Raw genomic sequence first — 27,621 nt, 5'->3', positions numbered from 1 at the left:
TCAAGCTCCCTAGCTCAGTCGGCAGAGCATGAGACTCTTAATCCCAGGGTTGTAGGTTTCAGCCCTGCGTTGGGTGAAAGATACTTGCATTGCAGGGGCTTGAACCGGATGGCCCTCCAACTCTATGATTCTATGTCAAGAAAAACAACTCTATGATTCCAAGAAAAGCAAGAAGGCAGACAATGCAGGGGCACCATTTAAGGAGGGACAAAGGGACAGTCCCTCTTCCCCCAGTCACATGCATTATTCCCAATCACACCTATGTTAGGATATAGTTCCGTTCCACCTTAAAAGGGTCAGGCATGACTGTTGTGTATCACATGCCTGTTTACATCCAGCACAGTCTGCTGGGAACTTCCGTTGTATGTTGCTTTTGCTTACTGTTGTTTTGCCAGAGACGAAGGGATGCAGACATGTTTTCCTTTGTTCCTGAACTATGCTGAATAAAGTGCTGTACAAATATGCTTGCACAACTCTTTGTCCGCCTCTTCTGCTGTGAGGTGATTTACACACTCTGCTGACAGAGCGTGCATGGGTCTCTAAATGTATCTGAGGCTCGTGTCGCTGTTGGATGCTGTTCCGAGGGAGACCGGCTGCCGGCCGGTGGCTGGAGCCAGCTGGGGGGCTGCTTGATGCCTGCCTGATGCCCCCCGTCTTCCCGGCAGTATCCCAAGAACCTACACATCTGGTTATTATGAAAAATACACATGAATACACAGGCGTGTGCGCGCACACAACACATTCTCTTTTTAAAATTTAGTGCAAGGACATAAGAAGAGCCTGCAGGATCAGGCCCACTTAGTCCAGCATCCTGTTCACACTGCAGCCAAGCAGCTGCCCATGGGAAGCTCCTAAGCAGAAGCCCAGTGCAAGAGCACTCTCTGCGTCTGTGGTTTCCAGTAATTGGTAGCATGCTGCCTCCAGTTGTGAGGCAAAGCATAGTCATCTTCCTGGATAGCCTTATCTTCAGTGAATTTGTATATCCTCTTGCAAAGCCATATAAGTTGATGGGCATCCCTGCCTCCCGTTGGAGTGATCTCCATGGTTTAACTATTTACTGTATTTTATTTCATAAAATTCATACACCGCTTGATTGTGACAAACAAACACCCTCAGAGCTCCCTGGGAAAAGGGACCACTCTGGGAATTGCAGCTGGAAGAGACGACTGGAAGAACTCCACAAGATTCTGAGACGGGAAAGTGAACGGTCATAGCTACACAACTTGCAACTCACCAATTCAGAGGCTGAGTCTGCAAAGAGACGGCGACATGGCTCAGAAGACCCGGAATTTAAACAAATGTTATTCAAATGCGGACACACACAGTCATTTTTCACAGCTTATTGTTACGTGGGAGCAATCCTCTACGGCAAAAAAATTCTCTCTTGCTCATGCATGAGCACACGGTTTTCGCACTCGGAGAAATGCCTGACTGCCTCACCACGAGGAGCATTCAAGATGAATTGAATCCTTAATGAGAGTCGCACAATAACCATAAAAACCAGGCCACTCTGAGGAAATTGCCTGTCACTTATCTCCAGAACCAACCTCATTCTGCCACTGCAAAGGTTCAAAACATGCTCCTCCTTGCAATGAATTCCGCTTTTTAATCAGTCTCTAATGGGCTTGCCCCACTTTCTGTTATTGTTCTCTTTTCTGTTATTGTTCTCTTGGCTAAGGTTAGCCAATGACTTTCACACAAATGTCCTCTGTGAAGGAACTCCTGAAACAGCGGTAGCCCTTAATAAGACAATGCTGCTTTAATGTATGGAATGCATGCCAGCGAACTGCCTAATGAAGAGTGTTTTCTGCCATGCTGCTCCCTAGCTGAACTTGTTCCTCCCTGTTCTGCTTCTGCCCGGACACTTCTTTCTTTGCCTTTCAGGGCTGGCTCACACCTAAGCTGCATGACAGCTACTTCCAAATGTCCACTCCGCCACTGAAATTAGTAGCGCCACTTTTCGGTGGCTGTGAAGGATGCTCCTACAAGCATCTGTCACCGACCCATGAAAAGGTGTTTTCACTAGGAGCTGCTGGCAAAACACTCTATACCTTAACTGAAGTCCCTCCATCTAAAGCACTGACTTATATTTACTTTGTAACATTTACAGGATTCTTGTGTGGATTACAACTAAAGAATGCATGCACAACAATTTGAACACAGCAAAGTGCTATACAAATGTTAAGTAGAATGATTATGATGTTTCTCCTAGTCAAGACCCACTGCACTTATTTTGAAAGTAACTTTAGACTAAATGTTGGTGACAACTCTCATGTACACCATATGTAAGGTAAAGGGACCCCTAACCATCAGGTCCAGTCGTGGCCGACTCTGGGGTTGCAGCGCTCATCTCGCTTTATTGGCCAAGGGAGCTAGCGTACAGCTTCTGGGTCATGTGGCCAGCATGACCAAGCCGCTTCTGCAGAACCAGAGCAGTGCACGGAAACGCCGTTTACCTTCCTGCCAGAGTGGTACCTATTTAGCTACTTGCACTTTGACGTGCTTTCAAACTGCTAGGTTGGCAGGAGCAGGGACTGAGCAATGGGAGCTCACCCCGTCACGGGGATTTGAACCACTAACCTTCTGATTGGCAAGTCCTAGGCTCTGTGGTTTAGACCACAGCCCCACCCGCATCCCTACACCATATGTAAGCCACTGCAAATAACGACTATTTTGTTGTGTATTTATATGGTGGGAAGCCCCAGGAACATGCATTACTCCTTTCAGACAAACATCTGTACCTCAAACGTATCACGCTATCTGCCACAGCAGCTACTGCTGCCTTTCAGAGACTACTTATGCTGACACTGCTTAGATAAAAGAAAACAGGAATTCCTCTCTTAAAAAGAACAGTGGCACATGGCTAAGTTTGATCACATTGGAACAGTTCCTGCTTAATTTCCATATGGCTTAATTGTCTGTTTTCCAAAACAGGCCATTAAGAAACAAATTAATGACACTGCTAATAATATTTCTGCCACTGAACAGCATCACATCTCTGACAGTTCCCTGGAAGACTCCCTGGAAAAGACGTGATGTTGGGAAAGATGGAGAGCACAAGGAGAAGGGGACGACAGAGGACGAGATGGTTGGACAGTGTTCTTGAAGCTACGAACATGAGTTTGACCAAATTGTGGGAGGCAGTGGAAGACAGGAGTGCCTGGAGTGCTCTGGTCCATGGGGTCACAAAGAGTTGGACACGACTAAACGACTGAACAACAAAGAGCTAGAACTTCCCTGCTTATTTTCTACTACACAGCACCAACCTCTGCCCCAGCAAGATGTTGTTTGTGACCGATAGCAAAGGGATTGTGCGCTACTCCTGCAACAGCTAAGGATATGCAATTATGCCTGCAAAGCCTCCTGTATTCTCAGTCAATGCACCAAAGGCTACAGGCCAAAGGGGTGGATGCCAAAAGGCTCAATCATCTTTACTTTAAAAAAAACAAAGCAAGAGAGGGTGTGCCTGTTTGTCCCACGAAGATAATATTGCTATAGTTATTATGAAGTATTAAAAAATAAGAAACTGGAACAAATGCTCTTAAAATGCATGGCTGTTTCACAATACATTGCCAATATAATCTGAAAGCTTCTAATGTCTTGCTTGATTGGGCATGAGTCTGTGTTATTCTACAATCCCTTGGGTAGGGTGGGAAACGGAACCATTTCTTTGGGGGGGGGAGCCAAACTTTAAATCCAAACGATTTAGATCAAAATTCAGAGAAATTGTGCAACTAGCTTCTCATATCCAGCAAAGCTTTATATCCAGTCAACAACATGTAGATTTTGGAAAGTTCTTAATTTTGGTGGGAGGATACCCCTTTTTCCAGCAACATATTCCAAACTGTACAGAAAGGACTGTCAAAAGCAGTTTGCAGGGCCAAATGTGGAAAAGGTAAACAGTGAAAATACAGTATCATTGTGTTTGCATAAGGTATTCAGTACAGCAAAAAGAACTCTCTGTGTTGTGGCTTGGGATGGAACATGCATGGCTTTAATGGCACTGGTGCTACTACAACCATAACCCCAGACTTAACAGCATCTCCACCAACCAATCACTATCTATTGATCTAGTTTAGACTCAGTACTGAATTCCGTTTAGTGTTATGTGCACAGACCTCAGGCTTGCCTGTTTCCTCGTCCCTCCTTCTCCAGGACAGCTAATTACATTTTATCATTAGTCCACAAAAAAAACCCCTCCAATAAAGTGTGGTCAGTCTTAACTACAGCTTACTGAAACACATTAGTCTCAAACTGTGGTTTGTAAAGTCAACTTGTTCCTCTAAACTCTAGTTAAGATTAAGTGCAGTTTAGGGTTCCAATACAACACTAAACTGCGACTAGCTGTAAGTGGAAGCAAAAGTTTCCAATCCCTTCCTTGCAGCCATGGTGCAAGCCCCAGATTCATGAACAAAACACTACACCACTGTTTAGCATTATGCTTGGCTAGATGGATCTGGTATAAGAAACCTGTGTTCTTACAAACTGAAATTAGCAAAGATATGCGCCTGTGTTACAGGAGTTACAGAATAAGCTTTAATGATTCTGTGGAAGCCCTTCTTGTACTTAGAAACTATAGCCTATTTTAGGGACAAGCCACTGGTCCATTTAGCTCAATACTGACTACATTGACTGGTAGCGACTCTCCAGAGTACAGACTGGAGTGTGGTCCAACCCCAACCTAGAGATGCCAGAATTAAATCTAGGACCTTTTATGTGCAACGGAGCTACATTTCCCTTCACAGTCCTAGAATTTTGTGAGCATCCTGCTAGTATTATACATTCATGCTGAACATTCAAAAACCTTGGCATGCCTCTCTGAACACTGAGCTGTGATGACGTACTCCTTCTTTCTATACTTCCTTTGACATTTCATGTTAACCTTGCAGTGCTTCTACAAGTTTTGGATTATATCAGGTCCCAATGGGTTTCTTACCATCTCAATGCCATCTAAAACCTCCTCTTTGTTCAGGGATGCCAATTTGGGAAGCTTGTGCCAATACACAATTGGGGCAGCAGTGCCCACATTTGAAGCAGTGAATAGCTTTTAATTGCCCTGGGCTTGGTTCGAAGCATCTTTTAAAGATTAGGCTCCAGACTTCACTGGCCTCCTGGCTCTAGTTGCTCCGAGATGCTGAGAGTAGCCCCAGGCAGATCACTGCAAACAATTGGACACTGTCTTTACACTTCTGCATTTGACGGAGCATGGTGTTAATAGCCTCCCAGAAGTCTGGATTTAGTGACATTTACCTCTGACCTCTGTGACCTTAATACCTCCGACCTTCATCCCCCACTGGCTCTTTTAGGTATCGACATATCAACGGACAGCACGTCCCAATAGTAATAAGCAGTAAATAACCCGCGTTGTCCAAAGAAAGCACATCGAATCCCGTCGTTAACGCGCCTGCAAAGGGTTGGTTAAAAGTTTAAAATCAGTTGCCAAGTTGCCGGTGAGAAGGACGTGAGATGGATGGAGAGGAAATATTGCAAATAAGGTTTTTAATTAAAAACCAAAAAAAAAGAGAGGAAGAAAAGACAGACAGTGATTCTCCTGACCTGATCAATTCGCAATCTGACCTCTAGCAACTTGCAAAGAACCTTTTTAAGAACAAAAGTGAATGACTGCATGTGCCTATAACCCTGGCACAGTAGGGGCTCCTTGGTTTAGAAGGAAGAAAATTCTCTCTCTCTCTTTTTCTCTCTGTCAAGAAACGGTAGATTTCTACTCCAATCTTAGCCACATGACTTGAATGCGGAAGTCTCACATTAATACCGCACACCACATTTGAACAAATTGTTTCTTGTCTTCATGGTGCTGTCTGAAACATTTCCTTAATTTTTTTATTTTAAATCATGATTCATGGTTTCCCAAATGTTACCTAACGTGGCTTATTTTCAAACTAAGAACACATGCAAATATCGTTACAGTCCTTGAACTGTAGGCTCACATTGCCAAAGCTGACAGGTCCACTATGAGGGGAGTACACCTGCCTTGAGTGTAGAAGGTCTCAGGCTCAATCCCTGGTGCCCCCAGAGAGGGCTGGATAAAGCTGGTGCCTGAAACCTTGGAGAGCCACTGACAGGTGCAGACAATATTGAGATAGGGTGTGACTACGATGAAGTGACTTCCTAGGTTTCCATGATGGTGGGGCAGGAAGAAGGTGGAGAGGGTAAGCTGCAAGGGATGCAGCCGCCATGTTGAGGAGACAGCAGAATGTTTGATTCTCCCATCACCCTACTTCCCTTGAGCTGGAGAGTCTCTGTAACTTTCCTGCTCAGAAAATGAGAGCAATATCATCTGTGTCAGTTATTCTGACACACCATACCAATCTAAATATTTTATATTTTCTTTTCTTTATTGGTTTTAGTGAAGTCTCACTGACACAAATATTTGGGGATTTTTCCTTCATTGACTGGGTAGAAAGTAACCATGTATTGCACGGCATTCAACTAAGCCTTATTCAGAGGAGACCTGTTGAAATCAATGGTCCTGACTCAGGCTTGTTGATAAATTCCAAGGTGTCAAAAGCAGCTGCTTACCACCCATTGTTTCTCTCCACAAAGTTTTGCCACTGAAGACGGACAGCTCTTTACAAATAGTGCTAATGGAGCAACTCAGGGGCCCCGATTCTTGGTCCCTCTGCACCTGGACCCAGACTTCCTGCCTCTTCACCTGGCTTTTTAAAAACTTTAATTTAAAATAATATGTTGCTTACAGGGTTGCTTTCCCTCTGAAATTTGCTTCAATTTATCTAGAAAAAAATTAGTATGTGCAAATGTTATGCAAATATTGGTCACAGGCCTCTGACCTGAATTTTTTAAGGACATAGCAATGCTCCTCATCTTACTTTTTTTTGAGGAAGCTCAGAGCAGCATACATGGGTAACCCTGGCAGTCTCTTATCCAGGCATTGACCAGACTAGGACACACTTCTGTTTCTCAATGTACCCAAATCAGCTACCCTAAGGCCATTATATACAGTGGTACCTCAGGTTACATACGCTTCAGGTTACATACGCTTCAGGTTACAAACTCCGCTAACCCAGAAATAGTGCTTCAGCTTAAGAACTTTGCTTCAGGATGAGAACAGAAATCGTGCTCCAGCGGCACGGCAGCAGCAGGAGGCCCCATTAGCTAAAGTGGTGCTTCAGGTTAAGAACCGTTTCAGGTTAAGTACGGACCTCAGGAACGAATTAAGTACTTAAACCAAGGTACCACTATGTCTGTTATTCTACTCATGGGCATCCCCCATGGACTAGAAATGCACACATATTCCAAAGCCATCAGCTTTGGATGAGAGTGACTTTCACTCTCATGTCCTGTATACCACATTGCATCAAGCATCTGATGTGCTGGCAGAATGAATGCAGACATATTTAAAACAAATCCTGCTTGCTTTCTGTAAGTATAGCTGTAACAGCCTGTCAACACAGATGGCTAATCCTCCCAAAATGACCAGCTTTTAGATATATAATGCTCTTAGATCTATCATAGAAAGCACTATTCCTTATAATGTCCCAGATGGGGAAACTCTGGATTTTTTTTACCCTGAGAATCTTAGCTTTTTCTTTTGAAAAAAAAACCAAAAAACAAGCTACTAGCCCTCATGGTGTCCATTTGCAAACAGCTCCAAAATTCAGACTCAATACAAGATTGAGCACAGGCTGAAGTCTTTATACCCATGGATATATCTAGTTTCCTTAGACTATTTATTTTTCTTCTCTTCCTTCTAGCATAGATTGGAATAGTTATATTAGCAAGTGTGTGTCTCCCCAATTCCCCAAAGGCTTCACTTTAAAATATGCTTTAACATTTACTTTCCTGCTTCCGCAAATTAAGTCGCAAACTCTCCCACTTCCAGACACAAAAGCAATATAGACTCTACAGTACTTCTCTGCAAATTCGCTTTCAAACTTACTATTTCATGCAATGACATACTGCTGTTGGATTTTTCTATTTGCCATGGGCCTAGCGCAGTGCTATTTTTCTAGAAAAAGAGCCAGAACTCACAATGAACACCTCCCTCATTATTTTTGAATGGCAATGGCACCCACCAGAGAGGTGCCTGAACTGAGTTCCTGTGAGTTTCCCCTGAAATAAATAAAAGCCCTGGCCTAACTTATCATCTTTCATCCACCAACATTTTCTTCAATAACTGTTTCCCTCAGGTGTCTTCTGGACTCACAGACAGGAGGCATCTCAGAGGATCACCAAACGTCTGACAACTTTTGCCTCACCAAACAAGGCCAGGATTGGTTCATACAAAAGGTATGTACTTTCTGGGCACTGCGGTGCTATTAACATGATGGACCTATAAGCACCACCTTATGTTAGAAGCCTACAGACCTCTACACATATCTACATGCTGCCAGCTACTATCCAGAACACACCACAAAATCCATGGCCTACATCCAAGCTCTAAGGTACAACCCCATCTGTTCTTCTGGTCCGTTCAACAGAGATGTACATTTTATGGGTTTCTCAGACCATAACACCCATCCAGCAGAGTAAAGAAACAGATTAAGTAGGTCAGATTGGTACCCAGGAATTGCATATTACAGGGCAGAATAGTGACAGAACGCCATTTGTTGTCATGTACAACTCCAATGTATCATTAAGGATCCACAGCCATTTTTGGACATTTCCTTCTCATTGGCTTTGAGTGGCAGGAAAGCCCTCACTTAAACACCCCTAAAACTAAAACCGCTACTCACCAGCAACAACAGGTCACATAATGGAGGCACAAAAACAAGGACCAGGTGCTGCAACAGACAGAAATGCCAGATCTATCCCCATATATCAGAGATAGGCAGGGCTTTTCCCCCAGCTCTCAGGAACTCAGTTCCAGCACCTCATTCTCAGAGAACGAGGGAGGTGTTCATAGTGAGTTCTGGTACCTCTTTTTCTAGAAAAATAGCACTGGGGATAGGGGAATATTTTTCACCCATTGATGTGTCTTCATGGACAGTGTGGTGTGGGAGTTGGAGTGCTGGACTAGAACTTGGGAGACCAGGGTTCAAGACCTCACTTGGCCATGAAGTTCACTGGAGCAGTCACCCCCTCCCCAGGGTCGCTGCAAGGATAACATGGAGAGAAGGGGAATCATGTATGCCACCTTAAGCTCCTTGGAGGAAAGGTGGGATATAAACATAATCATCAGCATCCCCATCTTCCAAGGGGCTGCGGGAAGAGGCTGGTTGGTATTTTCTTGTGAGCGAATGGGAAAAGAGAGAGACTCTCTGCCAATGGGTACTATTTCCTTCCCTAGTAACTGGTGCAGATGACGGAGTGACCTTAGGGCCTATGGGTCTGGTAGATATGCTGTCTACACTAATAATAATAATAATTTCTTATTTATCCCTGCCCATCTGCCTGGGCTTCCCCAGTCACTCTAGGCAGCTTCCAACAAAATATTAAAATACAGTAATGCATCAAACATTAAAAGCTTCCCTAAACAGGGCTGCCTTCAGATGTCTTCTAAAAGTCTGGTAGTTGTTTTTCTCTTTGACATCTTGTGGGAGGGCATTCCACAGGGCGGGCGCCACTACCGAGAAGGCCCTCTGCCTGGTTCCCTGTAACTTGGCTTCTCGCTGTGAGGGAACCGCAGAAGGCCCTCAGTGCTGGACCTCTTTAAAGGGCCTATCCACACTTCCATTTGCCCACTGCTTTCCCCCGGGGAAACCTGCAGTTTAGAGCTGAATTGGAGCAAATGGCAACTGGGTATTCCAGGGACTACTGCTTGCTCTGATTTATTCATATAGGAATAAAGCCAGGAAAAAGTGACAGGGCAAAGGCAAAACTGCTCAGACCCATGCCTAAAAAGCACAGGAGAAGCAGAAGTGTGGGTGAGCCCTCACTCTAATGCCATGGTTCCTAATGTGGGGCACACACCCCATAGGGAGGCAATTTGATTTTTAAGGGGGGCAATTTGCAAGCTTGTTTACACCAAGTAATGGCCTTTTAGGATTCCTCCACATGAATAGGTGTTCACTTTTTTTTTAATAATAAGAACTATATGTCACGGGGGTGGGGCATCAGGATTTTAGAGGTGCTTAAGTGGGGCATGGCCCAAAAAATTAAAAAGGTTGGGAACCACTGCTCTAATGGTATATCCCAAAGATTCCTGAGAATCCTAGTTTGATAAGCTGCTGCTTCTTCATATTGCTACAGTTCCCAGAATTATCTGGGGTGAGAGATTGACAGTCAAACCATTTTAAGCCACGGGATATGTTGAGCGAAAACAGGAGGAAAAATAGCATTCCCCCCCCCCCCAATCATGCATTATTTCTCATTTGAACAAAACAAAAGCCATCCACATAGTCACATGTGGAGAACAGGAGCTATGAAGCATAACTGATGTGTACAAACCACTCTGAAGTGGTAGAAGTGTACATGCCTGCCAAATGCTATTTTTGTTCCCCTGGCCTTCCATGGCACAGGACACGCAAAGCAGCCTCCTTCCATTAAGCAAGAATTGTCTGCAAAGCTCCTCTGATGATCAGTGGCACTGCATGGCATCCCAGGGTATAGATTTTTAATTGCTTGTCAGCATGTACCGTATTTTTCGCTCTATAAGACGCACCAGACCACAAGAGGCACCTAGTTTTTGGAGGAGGAATACAAGAAAAAATATATTCTGAATCTCAGAAGCCAGAACAGCAAGAGAGATTGCTGTGCAGTGAAAGCAGCAATCCCTCTTGCTGTTCTGGCTGCTGTGATAGCTGCGCAGCCTGCATATGCTCCATAAGACGCACACACATTTCCCCTTACTTTTTAGAAGGGAAAAAGTGAGTCTTATAGAGCAAAAAATACGGTATTTACTGAGTGGCGGAAACATCTCAACAACCAATAGCTGGAGAAACCTGGATGAAAATAAGTTTGCATTAATTGCAAATGAAAAGACCCCCAAGAGACTTTCCGTATATTTCAAGGAGTTATTTGATGCAGCAGCCACCAAATAACTGGCCTGGATATTGAAGATAGATTGCAAAGGATGAAATTTGAAGACAGAGAAGCAGGGAGTGAAACATATTCTCAGAATGTGTATCTGGTCTGAATTAGGGTTCATTATTATTTTTTACCAGTAAGTAATTTAGGGTAGCTTGCCTTCTATAAGCTTTCCCCCCATGTTTAGGTCATGTATCTCCATGTTATGACTTCTTACAGATATCATAGTGTATAGTGAGTGACCAGCATATTGATTCAATCACTGACAAACCACATCGTCCAGCTGGAAGGAGGGAGTAAATCCTTGTTTCACTTCCTCCTAGCTGGGTGGATAAGTGGAATCCCCATGGGAATTAGGGGGAGCTTTGTGCTTGTAAAGTAATAGTAGGTCAAAACCCTTGCAAGGGTTAATGAGGACATCCTGCTTCAAGAGCTGTCTGTCTAACAGTAGCAACAAATGTTTGGAAGTCCCCTTGTTGGCGTTATAGCTGAAGAATGGTTAAGTATCTAAAGCTGTATCACCGTTCCCCAAGCTGGTGCCCTCCAGACTTTGCTGGAGTGCACCAGCTTGCAGTAAACTGAAATATGCATTAATCTGGTTTATGGGTGAACGTAGCTGCCAGTTTCAGTTTCTCTCTGTTTCTCATTTATTCCTTTGCTACATTTTTTGCATCAAGTTCATGATTTTAAAAAAGTCCTAGTGAAAATTTATCAGCGTTTTAGTGCACACTTCCCCTAGACACATTTTTGTATCCAGTCTTGCCAAATATTTTGCAATTTTTTTTTTGCATTTTGTCTCTAACATATGCATTCCACACACTTCTTTTGGTTGAAGAACCTCATTGCAAAATTTGGAAACGTGTGAACCTCGAAGGATAGCTGGGTTTAGTTTGCATCCTGGAAGTTGAATGCACCAGATTTGTATTAAATTGAAAGCCCAGCCAAATTTCTCCCCCTTCTGTAATCTAGTCTGCTACTGGCATGCAGCTAATGAGACTTTACATCTACTCTCCATCTGAAAGTTCTCTGTTCTACTACAGTTGCCAAATTCAAAAGCTGTGCACATGCAATGTGAAATGTAGCAACCATTACTGTCCACTCTTATCATCTTCATGTCTTGGATGGATACAACAAGAATGTCCTGGAATTTAATCTCTTCTGGGAGAAGGAAATTTGGAAGGAAAAAAGTCTCATTGGTGATGGTGGCAAAACAACACTTATGACCCAAGCAATGTTCCAAATCATGAGATTAAGCAATTGTCCAAAAAGTACACACTGCATATTTAGCGAGGAAGAACAGCATACAAAAACAAAGGACAAACATTCATGCAATAAAGAATGTTAGAGCAGATTCTGGCTTTCAAAGCACACACACACACACACACTTCTAGGAGAGCCTCCCAGGTGTTAAAAAGTAGAATTAAGACACTAGTTTTACGTGAACATGACATGGCCAGAACATATAGTCACGTCCCTTCAATCCCCAGCAGCTGGGAACAGCTGCGCTTCCAAAGGGAATGAGGGATGTACAAAAATATCAACAAATTTCATACGTGTACAAATAGTCAAAATTCAGATGCAAAACCCTTTCTAATCCAAGGTTGGCCCAACCAAACAACTCAAGAGGTCAGCTGGAGTTGCTGCACTGTAAAGCAGGGTGAGCCTGCGACCCTCTGGATATTATTGGACTACAACTCCCATCATTCCTCACTATTGGCAATGCTGACTGTGGCTGATGGGGTTTGGAATCCAACATCACTCAGGGCTGCATGCTCCCCACACCTGTTTTAAGGGCATCGCCCTAATCTCAATATAGAGGAAATGGTAATGATTAAAGAGGTCTTCAGTGTTTGAGGTCTAAGGTTTACAGGTTCCAATAAAAAAACCCTATATAATAATTTTTTCATTTATGGCATTGTAATGATGCTCCATTTGTAAAGTTTCCTGTTTAACCTCAAACCACACCAACAAGATGTCAACAAACTTGTCTTCTCCTGTGTTTTGGATCAGTTGTCAAAATAATTTGCACATTAGCCAGCTTATTCTAAGCACAGTCCAAGAAAAATGAGAGGCCAGCTTAATGTTTTCCTTGTGTAGCTATATCAAGGGTAATACAAGATTAAATTTGGATCCCGGAAGAAGATAAATGAATATTGCATTCCTTGACCATTACACAAGGTCTCTCAAGTCCAATGCAATGGGAGGGCCCAAAATGTATGCAAGTACATGAAAAATACACACACAAAGGCATGTGCAGCCCATATTTTCCTTCTGCCGACTCCTTCCGTTGGAGTTCGGCTTTGCCAAAGGAAGGGGATCTTGCAGAATGAAGAGAAGAGATAGTAGACCTGTAAATTCAACCCTTTGCATTTCTCAAAATAAGAATTTAATATTCAAGGCTGAATCTTGAGCAAGGATGATATATCGTTCTCTTCCAGCAAATAGTGTAGTGTTTGCAGATAATGAACAAACTGATTCACTTCCTAACTCACTTCCTAAATAGCTGGAATGGCAGAATTCAGTCCACTGCCATATGCATTAATCTGGTTGTCCTTGGATATATGGACATGTAGTTAAACTTTAATGACTTAATGGGGAGTCAACATTGTTAGGGTACTTCCCAATGAGCTAGAATCAGGAACTTTGGGAATGGGTACTCCAAAGTAAGCTGGTTATTTGGGGTAGGGGACCTGAAAAATGGATATTTACTACTCTCTGCCTAAACGGGGGGCCTTTTTTTTGTCCTGCCTGCAACAACAGGACAACAGGACACTCTTCTCCCCCTTGGAGAAGAGTGAATAAGGGCAATAGTTGTCAGAAAAGTCTCAATATGTCAACTGGAAATGATCCATAACATTTTTTGCTAGGAAATCACGATGTTTTAGTATAGTCTGTTTCTGGGTAGAAACCAATGCTTTGAACTTCATTTGCTATAAGTGGGGCAGCCTGTTAGATCTACCTGCATCTAGTTTCACTGAACACCATTGGCATCTGTTATCGGATCCCTTTTCTCTAATATAAGGGTTTTTTTCTTTATAGGAGAGGGATGGGTTTCAGCTGGTAGGGTGCAAAAAGAATCAAAGAGACCTGCTGGCAACAATTAGAGAAGGAGTGGTCCCATGGCTAAGCATGCCAATATCATTATTTGGTGCATCTTATCCCAGCAAAGCATGTTAGACCACACTTGGGATGTAAGAACTCTACTGCCTTTTCAGACAGACTGTGCTGTGGGCCTGAAGGATGGTGACGTGAGCATCTAGGCTTGTTGAATGCAAGATTCACTGGGCAACAATGAATGATGGGGAAATGTAGGTCAGAAGCTATTAACTAAGGTTTGATTTCCCCTCGTCAGTTTTGTTCTTTTAGATCTATCTTATCCTGCAAACTAATGGCCTCATTTTTCATCGTCCCCATCCATAAAATTGCATTCAAAACTAATTTATTTGCTGCATTTCAGTTCAGCTGTCAAGATGCCTTTACGTATACTTTGTTATCTAATTGATGTGCCCTCCACTGTACTTAAATCTACGAATACATAAAGCTACTACGTCCTAATCTCCTTTGTGCATCTGATGAATCAGTCTGTTGGGCATGAAAGTTTATGAAATAACAAATAAGTTATGTCCAAACTTCCAGTTATAGAGAAATATTTTAGGGTTGGCAATCACCATCTCCCCACTGAATCTTGTAAGTGGTGCATGGCTGAAAAGACATGTAGCAAGACATCACCAGTTTGCATTTCCCCACCCACTTCAAGCGGGAAGCAGTGAAATGGTGTCTGGAAGTAGAAATTTCAACTACATGTTACCAGAGAGTTGAAAAATGATGCATGGTTCAGCAGCACCCATGCATCTCCCTGTAATGAACTGAATGGAAGTAAGTTGCATTGGGACTTACATCTAAGTAAACATGTTAACAAGCTATAAACCACTTAACTGAGACTCGATGGTACAAATTAACAGAGCAATTTGACTGAACACCTATCAGCGGAAACAATCTGTCGCTGTATAAAGTGCCAGAGGTCTCGAACCAGATGTTCAGACTCCGCTCACTATGCCAGAAAGGGGAAATCACTGGTACCTTAAGCTAGCTGTCCACTGCTGCCAATATGGGCCAGGAGGAGGTACTGCAGCTTATTCAGAAGTTTGCCATGGGGCTCAAGGGGCCTTATAGCTGGTCCATATAGCGAAATCCAAAGCAAGTCCTGCTGAGTTCATGTTACTCCCCAAAGTATGTGAGCACGGAACCACAGACTTAGGTGCAGAATGGGGAACATCCAGAAATGTTAAACACCACTCTATTTGTGAGCAGTTTCTTTATGCATAGAGTGTCCAGTCGTTGCTGTAGAGGTGCAACCACTGCCAAGGAGTCAAGCTGACTGGCTATGTTGCTGGTGAGCAGTGTGGGGCTATGCTTGCATACCTGGCTGCTGTGTAGATAGCCCTGCTCACTCCTGGACAAATGCCCCATCTATCCAATGGAAGGTCATTCTTGGGGGTGAGAAGCAAAGAGGAACAAGCGCAGCAGGCACCCTAACAGTATGGAATGAAAGTGAGCTGCTTCTGTACATTGGCAGGCCTAGCTCACCCTGCCCTAATCTGTTACAATTAACCTAGCTTGGCCTAGCTTTGGCGGCCTGACAGAGACAATCATGGATCTCACAGCCTTTATCTGATAGCTCTGACAACACTGTTCTGTTCTGGCAATATGAAAAGCAATTCCCTCCACCCATTTATTCATGATGGACAAGAAGAAGATTCTCAGCTCAGCCCCTGCAGTTGCCTGTAGGTCTGTCCTTGTAACACCAAAGCACACCCGGCGGATTTTAATTTTTTATTATATTTTTATTAAGCACCCTTGACCTTTGTGATGAATCTGCCTCCAAGCTTCAAGGAGTAGAGCAGCTGGTGAGTGTTTAGTGACCTTCTCCGTCAGCCATTCTATCTTTTGGGGCTTCAAATTGATTTTCTGTGTCTTGGCATGCAGCTGAGTATTCAAAGTGTCCCCTGCGGGCTGAGAGCACACACAGAGAAGAGGCATAAACCGCATGGAGCCGTAGCAACACCACGGCCAGCAGTTTCTATGAGAGCGGAACGAGTGGATCTCAGAGAGCCCTGCAACACCATCCCCAGCACAAGAGAAAAGATGCCTTTCTAGGTGCAGTTTCTGTCATCACCAGTCAGCCATTCACCATCCTTTTCATCAGCATGATCCCACAGTATTATCTACACTAGTGGCCAAAACTGTGGAAACCTTTTGGGAAAAGTGTATTTCCGAGGTTTGATGGCTCATACCACCACTTATTTTTGTAGTACAGTGGTACCTCGGGTTGAATACTTAATTCGTTCCGGAGGTCCATTCTTAACCTGAAACTGTTCTTAACCTGAGGTACCACTTTAGCTCCCACTGCTGCTGCACGATTTCTGTTCTCATCCTGAACCAAAGTTCTTAACCCGAGGTACTATTTCTGGGTTAGCGGAGTCTGTAACCTGAAGTGTATGTAACTTGAAGCGTACGTAACCCGAGGTACCACTGTAGTGCCATAAAATTATATATCAATGGAAAGATAATTTAATGAAGAATGCAATGCAACAAAGTTAGTTCAATTATCTGTATTCTATCAAAAGTTATAGCCAAATAACAGAAAAAGGTTGAGATGCAATAGCTTTCCTTCATTTGAATGTAGCCAATGAGCATGAGTGTTTAGAGTGTTCCTTCAGACAGTGACCTCTGTCTGGGCAGTTTAAACAAGATTTATCCTCCTGGAAGCTCCCTGCCACCTAGGATAGCTCCTTTAGGCTGTGAGAAGGTGAGTTTACACAGGCGAGTGGAGATTTGAATCTAGATCTCCCTGCTCTGAATCAGCTCTCTATCCAATGCAGCACCAGATTGGTTGTCCCCCTTTCCATTTCGGCTTGCAACATACACATAAAACTCAACCCCAATGGAGGAATTCCTTATTTATTCGGTGGGACTTTAATGACAGTATTACCTTTTGCCTTGCTCTGCTTTAACTTCAGCAGCTAGCTTGATTCTGATGGTTTGCTACAGAAACCCTGTCCCTAACTGACTTTGCCTGATGTTACTGTTTCTGAAAACTGTCACAAAGCAGCCAGGAGCAAATACTACATGCAACATGACATCAACTGAAGCCAAATGCTGCCCCTGAAATATAGAAGCGCTTTCCATGAGCACCAGAGGGTAAAATATGTTAGTGCTTTCATTTAAATTGCATTAGTTGCACTATCCATCCTTTTATATGGCAGAAGACAGCAGCAGAGATTTGTCAGAGCATGTTGCGGGGGGCGGGAAAGCAATAGAAGATAAACCCCCATATATCTCAAATGTTCCTAGCAGAGGCTGTATCAGGGATTGCAAAGTTTCTGACCTTTATGATACCTAAGGGTTTCTGTCTGCCCTGGGGTCTCACAGTACACTGCTATGAGAATGAGAACAAGGACTTGGTAGGATGTCCAACTTGCAGATCTCTTTACCCATAAAGCTCACAGGGTTACCTTGAGTCAATTACTGTCTCACAGCCTAACGCAGCCCTAGCTCAGTCATAGAGCACGTGCCTTGCATGCAAAATATCCCAGATTCAATCCCTGGTAAAGCTGGGAAATCTCTTTCCTGAAACCCACAAAAGCTTCTACAAGTCAGTGTAGTAGGCAACACCACCCTAGATGGTCTGGCTCAATAAGAGGCAGCTTCCTGTCACATATAGGACGAAGAAGGCTCAGATCATTCCCTTTAAATGTACAGTGCAACAAAATGAGGGCAGAAGTCATTTTCAGTTTGAAAGAGGGTTCACTGGGATTGAGTCTTGACATGCATTTCTAAGACTCAAATGTGGATTACCTACCCAAAGCACCAATGAAGGCGGTAACTAAATATGTGCTGTTTCTCATGTGAACGCCAAGACACATCTGGACAGACAAGACTTGAGACTGACACCTTTTAAAAATAATGCCCGTTAACCATCATCTGCAGCAACTTCCAACACTACCACCGTTCAAGCTGCATAGAATCAGCTGTGCTGTAATGTCCTCATTTGCCTGTCTCATGAGGTCAAGGCTGCAGAAGCAAGCAAGCAAAGGCAAGAAACCTGGAGCAAAAGCACGCAATGCAGTTCTTGCACGGAGTACAAGGGTGAGGAGGGGGACAAAGCCGCACACACGCCCTCAGCCCATTTACTTTGCAAACCACAGGGATTCACTGATCTGTGTGGCAGCTGAAAGACAATCCCTGTGTACATCAGGAAACCTAATGCTCAGCTTGGCATGCTTCTCAACACAGAGGGAGGAGCTTGTTTGATCATCTGATTTATGGGGTTGAAATGGAAGAGGAGCTACATAGCAAGGCTGTAGTATCATTTCTTTTGGGTGACTGCAGTTTCCAGAAGGAGCCAGCCAAGTACTTCCTTCTCTTGTGGCAAGTGGACTGGCTAAAAGTTTTCAGGACTGTTTCTATTTGTATACTTTTGAGGCTACAACTGGATGCACACCTACTTGTGAAGAAGCCCCATGGTGACTTCTGTGTAAAAGTGCATAGGTCATAGTATTCAATTGGCCACTATACCCTTACTGGTTACAATGTCTTATGCCATCTATTTGCAGACTTTTTAAAAAAAATCATGTCCTCTCAGCACCACTGAGGAACACTCTTGACTGGAGTCCAGGCATGCACTGGTTTGGAGCAGTAGTGCAAGCAGGGCATTTTTTTTCAGGCAGAACTCAGTTCTGGCACCTCTCAGGTGGGCACCATTGCCATTATAAGTGTCATGGTGAGTTCCCGCACCTCTTTTTCTAGAAAAATAGCACTGAAGGCAACTGATAACTGGAGTGACCCAGCCTCTTACTGTTTCCCATGTGAAACCTTCTGATAATGACCTTCAACCAGAATCATCTGCCAAAGGGACTTTATCACCTCAGAGCCCTTTGGATATAGAGCCTGTGAGGGAAATGACCAAAAACATCTCTGAGAAGTTACCAGACTCCCAACATGGAAGAAGGTGCTCAGTCTTTTCAGGCGAATAGTCTGAGGGCTCATTCACACTTCTGCTTGTACTGTGCCTGCTCCTTTCCCAGGGAAAATTTGTTCTGCTTTATTACTAAAAAGCAGATGTCAAATTGGAGAAAACCCGTATTGCTGTTTGCTCTGACTGAGCACTAAAGAGCAGTTTTCCCTGGGGGAAAGCAACGAAACAAGAGGAAGTGTGGATAAGCTTGAATCTGCCCAGTACACCATCCAAGGCTGTTTGCTCTGCTAGGGGGAGGCAGAATGCACAGTGTAAGTCAACCAGACACAGCTTCTTCAAATTCCCTGCCCCTTCACTCTGGCAGTCATCAAGTCCAGAAGGATACTTTTGATCTGGGCATCTGGGCAGATCATAGTCTCTGGGAACTGTCCAAGGTCCTGCACAGCTTTGATCCACTTGCTTGGCCCTGTTTCCTGCTGATGAACAACTTTGCTCAAGTTCAATTCTTTGCTGGAGTGCAGCCAGAACAGAACAGAACAGGATAACAACAAAATACAACAACAGGCAATCTATTGGTTACTTGAGAAGCTGATGTGTGATCTAAGAGTGGCAACCCAGCACCCTCTGCAACATATTAAGGGACCCTGAAAGGCATCAATGCACCACACAAGACAGACGTATTGGGGGCAGCAACAGGTGTTCGGCTGACAATATATTTCTGCAAATCTGTAATATTAGTGTTGACTAATATTTGGAATTCTTGTTGAGTAGCGCTGCAGGCAGGATTTAATTTTAGCTGCTGCTCACCAGGCAGAGCAGAAAATCTTGCCTTTGTTGCCAAGGCTCAGTTCTAGTATATGTGGAATCATAATAAAGAAGAGACAGGAGGCCTATTAAGAGCAGAGTTCATGTTTCACATACTGAATGTCCTAGGTTCAATCCCTGGCATGTCCTGTTTCAAGAATTATCCCTTGGAGAGACACTACCAGCTTCAAGGCAGAGAGCCTCTAACTCGCTTCAGTCTTTTCCACATACCTAGGGTTGTGAATCATGGCTCGCATGCCCCATCCATAGTACAACAAAGATAAAAAAGACACACTTTGAGATGCCTTGCTCATTCACCAATCAGAGAAATCAAACCCAGCCACACACAGCATTCTAGATTAGCAAAGTGCATCCTTGTTGCATGGAAACCTAGGCACACACACACACACACACACAAAATGTAAGTGTCCTATTATAGCCTTCGTGCACTGACTTCTTTACAACAGGAGCAATATTTGCTGGTTTCATACCCTAATTTTGCTGCTGTGACCCAGTTCACATGCAGTTTTGTGCTGTGGTTGATTTGTTCCCTCCCCTCCCCTCCCCCCAGCAGAGTGAACCACTAAACAGATTTGGTTGTTGCTGATAACTGGCGAGGCGCATCCAACAGCAAACCAATTGGGTAAAGAGCATGTCAACAAGAATAGCAATCAAAGTGCAGTTAAGGGTTTTGTAGGTTAGAGGGCAAAATAAATTCAAGTCGAGTAGCTACTGTACATAGTAGCCCTCTGTGAGTGACAGGAATGGAACAGAATTCCCTAGGAAACAACTATGGGGAGGAGTTTTCTCTGTGTATGCTCTGATTAATCTCATCTGTTTGTTTTCCTGGAAACTGGATGCCCCAGATGCCATTGTCTCTATTATGAAAGTTTATCTGGTCTGGTTTGATCCTGATCCATTACAATTTGCTTCCACTAACCATTATTTTTCTAATGATCTTTTTAAACTGTTAAGCTACATACAGTATATCATACCAATTTCTATTTTTTTGGGGGGGGGGACTGTGTGACCTGTAGTGAAATTCAGAATGCTCTTTGTAAAGGTCCCTGAAATATTAATAGTTGCCTTTTACACTGTTTTCTCAAAATGCTAGCAGCATCGACCCAGGCAAATTACTATTTCTAGACATACATGTGTTCACGCCTGTACTCAGCCACTGCATGTTACACCAGTTATTGAAATGCCCCCCTTGAAACCATATCATCATCATTTTATGCATTTTAAAGGCAAATTATGCATGCACTATATGAATTTTCCTAATGTGTGACACTGTACTTCACTAAATCCATTTCACTTTGGAACATATTTTACAGATTAGGCATTGCTACCCAAAAACCTCAATAAGGATAATCAGCATTCAGAAGGCAATTCATCATGACATTTACAAGCTAACTCAACAAGCATCGTTTATGAGCTACGCTGCTATATATATTTATATATCTATATCTATATATATATGGAAAAGAGCATTTATATTCTCTCTCCCTCTCTCACACACACACATTCACACACACACACACACAATGATGATCCTTTAAGTATATTCCAAATAAAGCAGAGTTAAAGAGAATTAACATCCTGACTGTGGACAGAAATGGGGCACATTTTCACATCCCTACAGAAATTATGCATTGTGAAAGAGTGTGTAGGCTAGCTACCGGTTTATCTACACAGTGTTCTGCACATCTGCCTGAATCTAGTCCAGGGAAAAAGACTCTCAATCCCAAAAAGCAACTCAGCAAATGGAAGTAGGGAAGGAAAACAATGCTCGTCTCAGCTTTCCCTAGCACTTTAAAAAGAGAAAGTGCCAAAAAAAAATGGCATTCTTGTTCCAAGCCTCTCAGATTAGGTATGTGACTGTTAAGCAGGCTTATTCATTTATTACACATACATATGTACACACACAGGTACGAAGGAGAAGTAACAAAGGGACGTCTTTTTCCCATTCCTTTTAAAAAGACAACACAGAGACACAACACAGAGACACCACCACAACATCACAACTGTGAGTACTCACAGCTCTGAGTACAGGAAGTGCAGATTCCCCACATTGTCTATGTAGTTTGCAGGACTTAGCCATGGTAGAACCAACAGCAGCAGAGCCTTCATTTTCCAAGCGCAAGATTTAAAACTGCTGCCCCTTTCTCTCTCTCTCTCTGTCTCTGCCTCTTGATTTCTCTGTGATGGGACACAGAACTTCAAGCTTTTTTTATGCCAGCCAATTCCAGCCTCCCCCCCCCCCTCGTTTTTTAAACAAGCCTTTCAATTTCAACACAATCAAGAGCACATTATGAACTAATGCAAATCCCTTAAATGAAGCTATGCTGGAAAAAAAATCATTGACCTGTAAGAGGATTACTTGATCTGATTCTCAGATGGAGGTTAGATGTGAGGGTTTAAGGGAGAGCAGAGCATGGTTGGTGCGAGGCGAGGCAGTGACTTATTGCTGCAAAAAAAGCAGGCTGATGCACAGGGAAAAGACCTGCCTCCTGCACTCTTCAGAGTGGTTCCTCAGAAGCAGCTGGTACATTTACATCACTGGTCGGAGAGGCAGATGGGTTATGAGCTCGGCTGCATAGCAAAAAGAGGGCAGGAAGGAACCTGAACGTGGCAAAATGGGAAGCCACACAGGCAGGTCAGAAGCAGGAGACATATACTGCAAACATGGACTGTCCTTTCAACGCTCCATCATGACGCTGTCTGATCTGATTCAGCCAGATGGAGGGAGCGGGGAGCTATAAAACAGGAAGGCTTCTGATTATCCAATCCAGATTTGATTTTGGCAAACTGTTCAGGCAGGGGAGCAAGTATTGCAAGTGGATTTAAAATGAAAACAAATGCAATTAGGTTTACACCCTTTCCAACACTTGGACTTGGTAGCCCATTAAATAAGCAGGCTGCTTCGTTAATGACAACGTCTTGATGGGCAGCGCTCAAGTGCACAGCATGTAATCAAGTGATCCGTTCTGCTCATCACTCTGGGGTAGGTAAAAGGAAACATACTGGCAGCCATGGATTTCCCTTCCACATCCTTCTTTCTGAGATACAGTGGTACCTTGGTTGTCGAACTTAATCCATTCCGGGAGTCTGTTTAACTCCTGGAACCATTTGAAAACCAAGGCACAGCTTCCGATTGGCTGCAGGAGCTTCCTGAACTCAATCGGAAGCCGCATCGGAGGTTCGGCTTCCAAAAAATGTTTGCAAACCGGAACACTTACTTCCGGAGCCAATTTGTTTGGGAGCCAACCAAGGTACCACTGTATGCGGCTTGTTCATAAAATATTGCCTCCAAAACAGCTCCATGTGGATCTCCAGCCCTGAACAGTCTATTATTCATCCTACTTGTAAAATTCAGCTTCTATTACTACATAGCATAGGTCCTGGGAGATCTTGACAATAATAGCTTCTTATAGTCCCTACTGACCAGTATACTGAGGTATCTCAAGAGAAGGCTAAATGCAGGTTTTCCTAGAATGCTCCTAGACTCTGCCCAGGAAGCCAGTCATACAGATTACCCCAGCTAGTCAACCATGTAGAATAGTTGGGGTGAGAAGAGTGCAGGTAATTAAAACATCCCAAGAAATGTTTAATGGCATTTGCTAAGGCTAAACTGGTCCCAGTATGGGCCAGCACTTAGACTGGAAACCTATATAAATGGTGGGGCAAGATATAATTTATTTCTGGGTGATGATTACTGCAATGTTTATTTTTTAGCTGCTCTTCAACCCAGGCTCTTGGAGCAGGTTACATATTAAAACCATAAAGACAATGGAATAATATGCTATACAAAACCCATTACCAACCACAGCAGAGTACATCAACCCAAATGAAACCTGAATTGCAGGTGTCACCTCCACAAAAGCCCCTACAATCTCACTGTCAAAGTTGAATTCAAGAAAAACCCAAGAGAGCATAGCTAGTACCACATTGCAATAAAACAACAGGTTTTGGCTTGCAAGGGGTTGGGTCAAAAGCCTCAGGAAATGAAAGAAAAGAGGACTATTTAGGCCAGGCCACCTGCTTTCTTGGGTCTACTTTCTGAGATAGGGCAGAGAAAATTGCATTAGCTACTGAACCAGTTTCACTATGTTACCTGAGGTCAAGTGGTGTCCCTGAAGGTATTTGAGGAAGCCAAAAGGTGGATTCAAGCCCAAGGCAGACAACAAAGCACTACTGCAAAAATAGAACTTGGCCCATTTCAAATTCCATCAAAGTGCAAAATAAATCTTAAATTTAGCCCGACAACAATTCAGTCAACTATTTGGGTAAGGGATCATTTTAATAAGGGATAAATTTAATGAAGCACAAGGGAGGCAAGCTCAGACAGGTAGAAATTAAGTCCAAATAAAGAAACTTGCCCAAGACTACATTTTTTCTGAGAATGAAAACAAAGACAGATTTTTTCCTCCCTTTGACTCTGGTCCAATCTAGCCAACTAGAGACCACTGCCTCCATGTGAAAACCTCCAAAATTCACAGCTGGGCAATATCTTTATCTGGGCCAACCAAAATGTCACAAAATAATGGGCTTCAGAGTATTGGTTAGGAATACTAGTTTGTGATATCATATGTTACAGCAAAAGAGAAGGCCTTGGATTTCCACAGCTGGCTGTATCTTTCCTACAATTGTTAAAGGCAATTCACATTGGAAAAGACACAGTAAACACAGCCCTCATAACAGGTGGATCAGAATGATCCCGTGTTGTAAATCACTGTGCCTCAGCTCCACAGCAGAGATGTTCATCACAACCAGATAGTCCTGATCCACCCAGTGAGTAAAATGTTACAGCAGAGAAGGGATTCATACACCCTCAATCTGTATGGTGAGTCCTGCCAAAAATATTATTGTGAAGTGTGGGGAATGTTTCATATTTGCAAAAGAAAACAATTCAGAAGAAAGGGAACAAGAAAGAGAAATAATATTGGGCTGGGTTTATACTTTGACTACTCTAATTTTTTCAGTACCCAATCCAATAGGTATAAGATGAACATATTTATGACATTATGAGGATCCAAAACATAATTTGTTAATGGTTATAGAAACCCTTCATCTTTTGAAGGCATGATGCTCTTCTGATATCCTAAAAAAAACCCAACCAATATATTTCAGGGTCTGATGGGAAATGTGTAGCCTGTTGTTCTGTATAGACCATCCATATTCCATTTTAATATTCCCGAACCCGTATATCTCAAACATATAAAAATCAGCATCCACACATACACTTGTGGCACTTTCACACACTGCTTCAATATCTTAATCAGGCCCTGAGGTGTAAAGTATCACCGATATAAAGCTGCAGATTTCAGCTCTTTAAGATTTAACTAAAGTGAAAAAGAATAGGGAGCTTTAAAGATTCATTTTAGGAGAATCTTTGTTTGTGTGCATAACATTCATTCTTCTCATACTGTGACTCAACAAAGTGGAATAAGGCTTTTCCAATAGCCCTTGAAGATATGATATATCTCCCTCTGGTGTATCCAACTAGGGTACAGTCTTCCATTAGTAACTGCTACAGCCTCACTAGGGAAACTCACCACCTACTTTTTACAGCGAACTAACTTGCAACAGAACCTGCTTGTTTTCTTGTGGGGGAAAAAAGCCATTAGCTGTCACACAAAGGACACTGATGTGATTCCTGTCAGTGAAGGGGGGGGGGGAGCGGAAATATACAGAAGGACTTACCCATTCTGAAAATGCTGCTCAAGGTTACAGCGTTGCACGACCTCTGAGCAGTGCTCTGAGAAAGGGCAGCTAACCATTAGTTTATCCAAGAGTTTATTGACTAATATGCTTGACTTTCTGCAAGACTGTAGGGTCAGAGTTTTGCGATCCACCGGGCAAAAGTCTTTTTCCACTAGGAAATCCGTAAGGCAAATTGTGCAGTAGGTGTGGCCGCATGGCGTGTCCAGAGGTTGAAGCAGCGGTTGCAAGCAAATGTGGCAGATGAGATCGTCATCCACATCTTCTGTGTAGCTATAGACATGGTTCTCTTCTGGGAAGTGGGGCTGGCCACAGATCAAACATAAGGGTTCTTCTGAGCTTCCTTCCACTCCTTCTGATGGGTCTTTTTGACTCATCTTGGGGTAAACAGCACGAAGGCTAAAAAAAATGTAACTTCTGTCCAGATGTTAATCTTAATCCACAAAACTGTCCGCTGTTCCTGTGGGTCTTCAAACCTGTAGGGGAACAGAGCAAAGATCAAATGAAATTGTGTTGCAGCTTCTGTGGTTGATAATTTTAGGGAACAGGACGCAACAGACAAACCTCATTGTGCAAGCCAGTGATTCAAATCTTAATAGGAGTTTGTGTTAAAGAACAAATAACAGCAGAAATGGTGCTATGCAACTGTCAGTCAACTCCATAAGTGGTTTTTGTCAGACACTCATCTTTCGGCTTCTGCACCCTCACCTCTCCGCCAATGTGCAATATGTGGAACTATAACATTATTATTCAATATTTATTGCATTTACATTTTGCCTTTCCACCAAGAAGCTCAAGCTGGTGTCACTATTCTCCCTTTTTTAATCATCACATGCGTGGCAGGTTAGACGGAGAGTGTGTGACTGGCTCAGCGTCACCCAGTAAGCTTTAAGGCCAAGAGGGGATTTGAATCCTCTTCCATCTCAGTCCTTCATTTTATCCTATACAACACACTGATTCTCATAATACTGACCTACCTTACAGCGTTGTGAGGATTATTGACATAAAGATAACAGAACAGTTTGAGCACTCAAAAAATGCTCTGTATGATTGTTGTTGGGATGCGGGTGGGGCTGTGGTCTAAACCACAGAGCCTAGGGCTTGCCGATCAGAAGGTCAGTGGTTCGAATCCCCACGACGGGGTGAGCTCCCATTGCTTGGTCCCTGCTCCTGCCCACCTAGCAGTTTGAAAGCACGTCAAAGTGCAAGTAGATAAATAGGTACCGCTCTGGTGGGAAGGTAAACGGTGTTTCTGTGCACTGCTCTGGTTCGCCAGAAGCGGCTTAGTCATGCTGGCCACATGACCTGGAAGCCGTCTGCGGACAAACACCAGCTCCCTTGGCCTATAGAGCAAGATGAGCACCGCAACCCCAGAGTTGTCCGCGACTGGACCTAATGGTCAGGGGTACCTTTACCTTTACCTTTATGATTGTTGTTACCCAACAAGTAGGAAACACAATGGGGCAAGATAAACCTATGTGTTCCAAGTTGTTTAACTCGTGGTGTTGTTGTTTTTGCTCACATTATTCCTTAGAGTTGCAACCGCTACCTGTGCTTTTTCTTCACTTTTTCTGCAAGCACCACATCTCCATGAAATGGGTGATAAACACTCTATATCATACATATATAGGGTGACAACCTCCTCTGGTCTGCTCTTGATCGGCTCTCATGTCTTCACAAAATCCTAGTGGTGTATATCCAAGCTGTGAAACAGCTGTTAAAAACACATGGTTCATGCTTGGGGCGGGGGAAGGCAGGGAAGGACAGATGGATCACTGATCTGCATGGATGACCCCAAGACACTGACATCAGGGTCAACGTCTAAGACTCTGGGTGATATAATGATGACACTTTAAAATCATCCTTATGCCACTTTGCAGCAACTTATTATTTACCTCATCACTTGGCGGCTTAGCCTAAAGAATAATCACTCACAGAATATATTTTTAGAGTTGGTGTGAAGTTAGTGCCCAGGGAGTCTCTGGAAAAATCTTGCCATTGTGGCAAAGAGCTGCAAGTCTGAATTTTACTTAATGTACAACAGCCATGCCAGAAGATCCTGGAAATCACTGCAGCACTGAGTTCAAATTTCACTTTTAAGCTTGTAACTTCAGAGTAGGAGTTCCTGGATATCTCTGCAACCACCATCATGATTTTCAGTGAATTAAACA

General features: G+C 43.3%; 1 protein-coding gene across 7 annotated transcripts in view; it reads right to left on the bottom strand.

The window, feature by feature from the left end:
• The window catches only part of LNX1 (ligand of numb-protein X 1), a 116,837-nt gene that overhangs the window by 39,331 nt on the left and 49,885 nt on the right, over window positions 1–27,621 (bottom strand). For 4 of the 7 annotated variants that reach the window (XM_083755644.1, XM_083755647.1, XM_083755645.1 and 1 more), the window contains one exon: window positions 25,433–25,926. In XM_083755644.1, the coding sequence (XP_083611770.1) occupies window positions 25,433–25,827 (395 nt within the window). In that variant the 5' untranslated portion in view covers window positions 25,828–25,926. Of the gene's footprint in view, window positions 1–21,767; window positions 22,223–25,432; window positions 25,927–27,621 lie in introns of those variants that run through there. The other 3 variants (XM_083755648.1, XM_083755650.1, XM_083755649.1) reach the window with 3 other exon arrangements.

This window comes from Podarcis gaigeae (assembly GCF_964106915.1).
Source record: "Podarcis gaigeae genome assembly, chromosome: 9".
Lineage (NCBI taxonomy): Eukaryota > Metazoa > Chordata > Lepidosauria > Squamata > Lacertidae > Podarcis > Podarcis gaigeae.
Note: the sequence above shows the minus strand (reverse complement) of the source record. Positions and strands in the feature narration are given on the sequence as shown.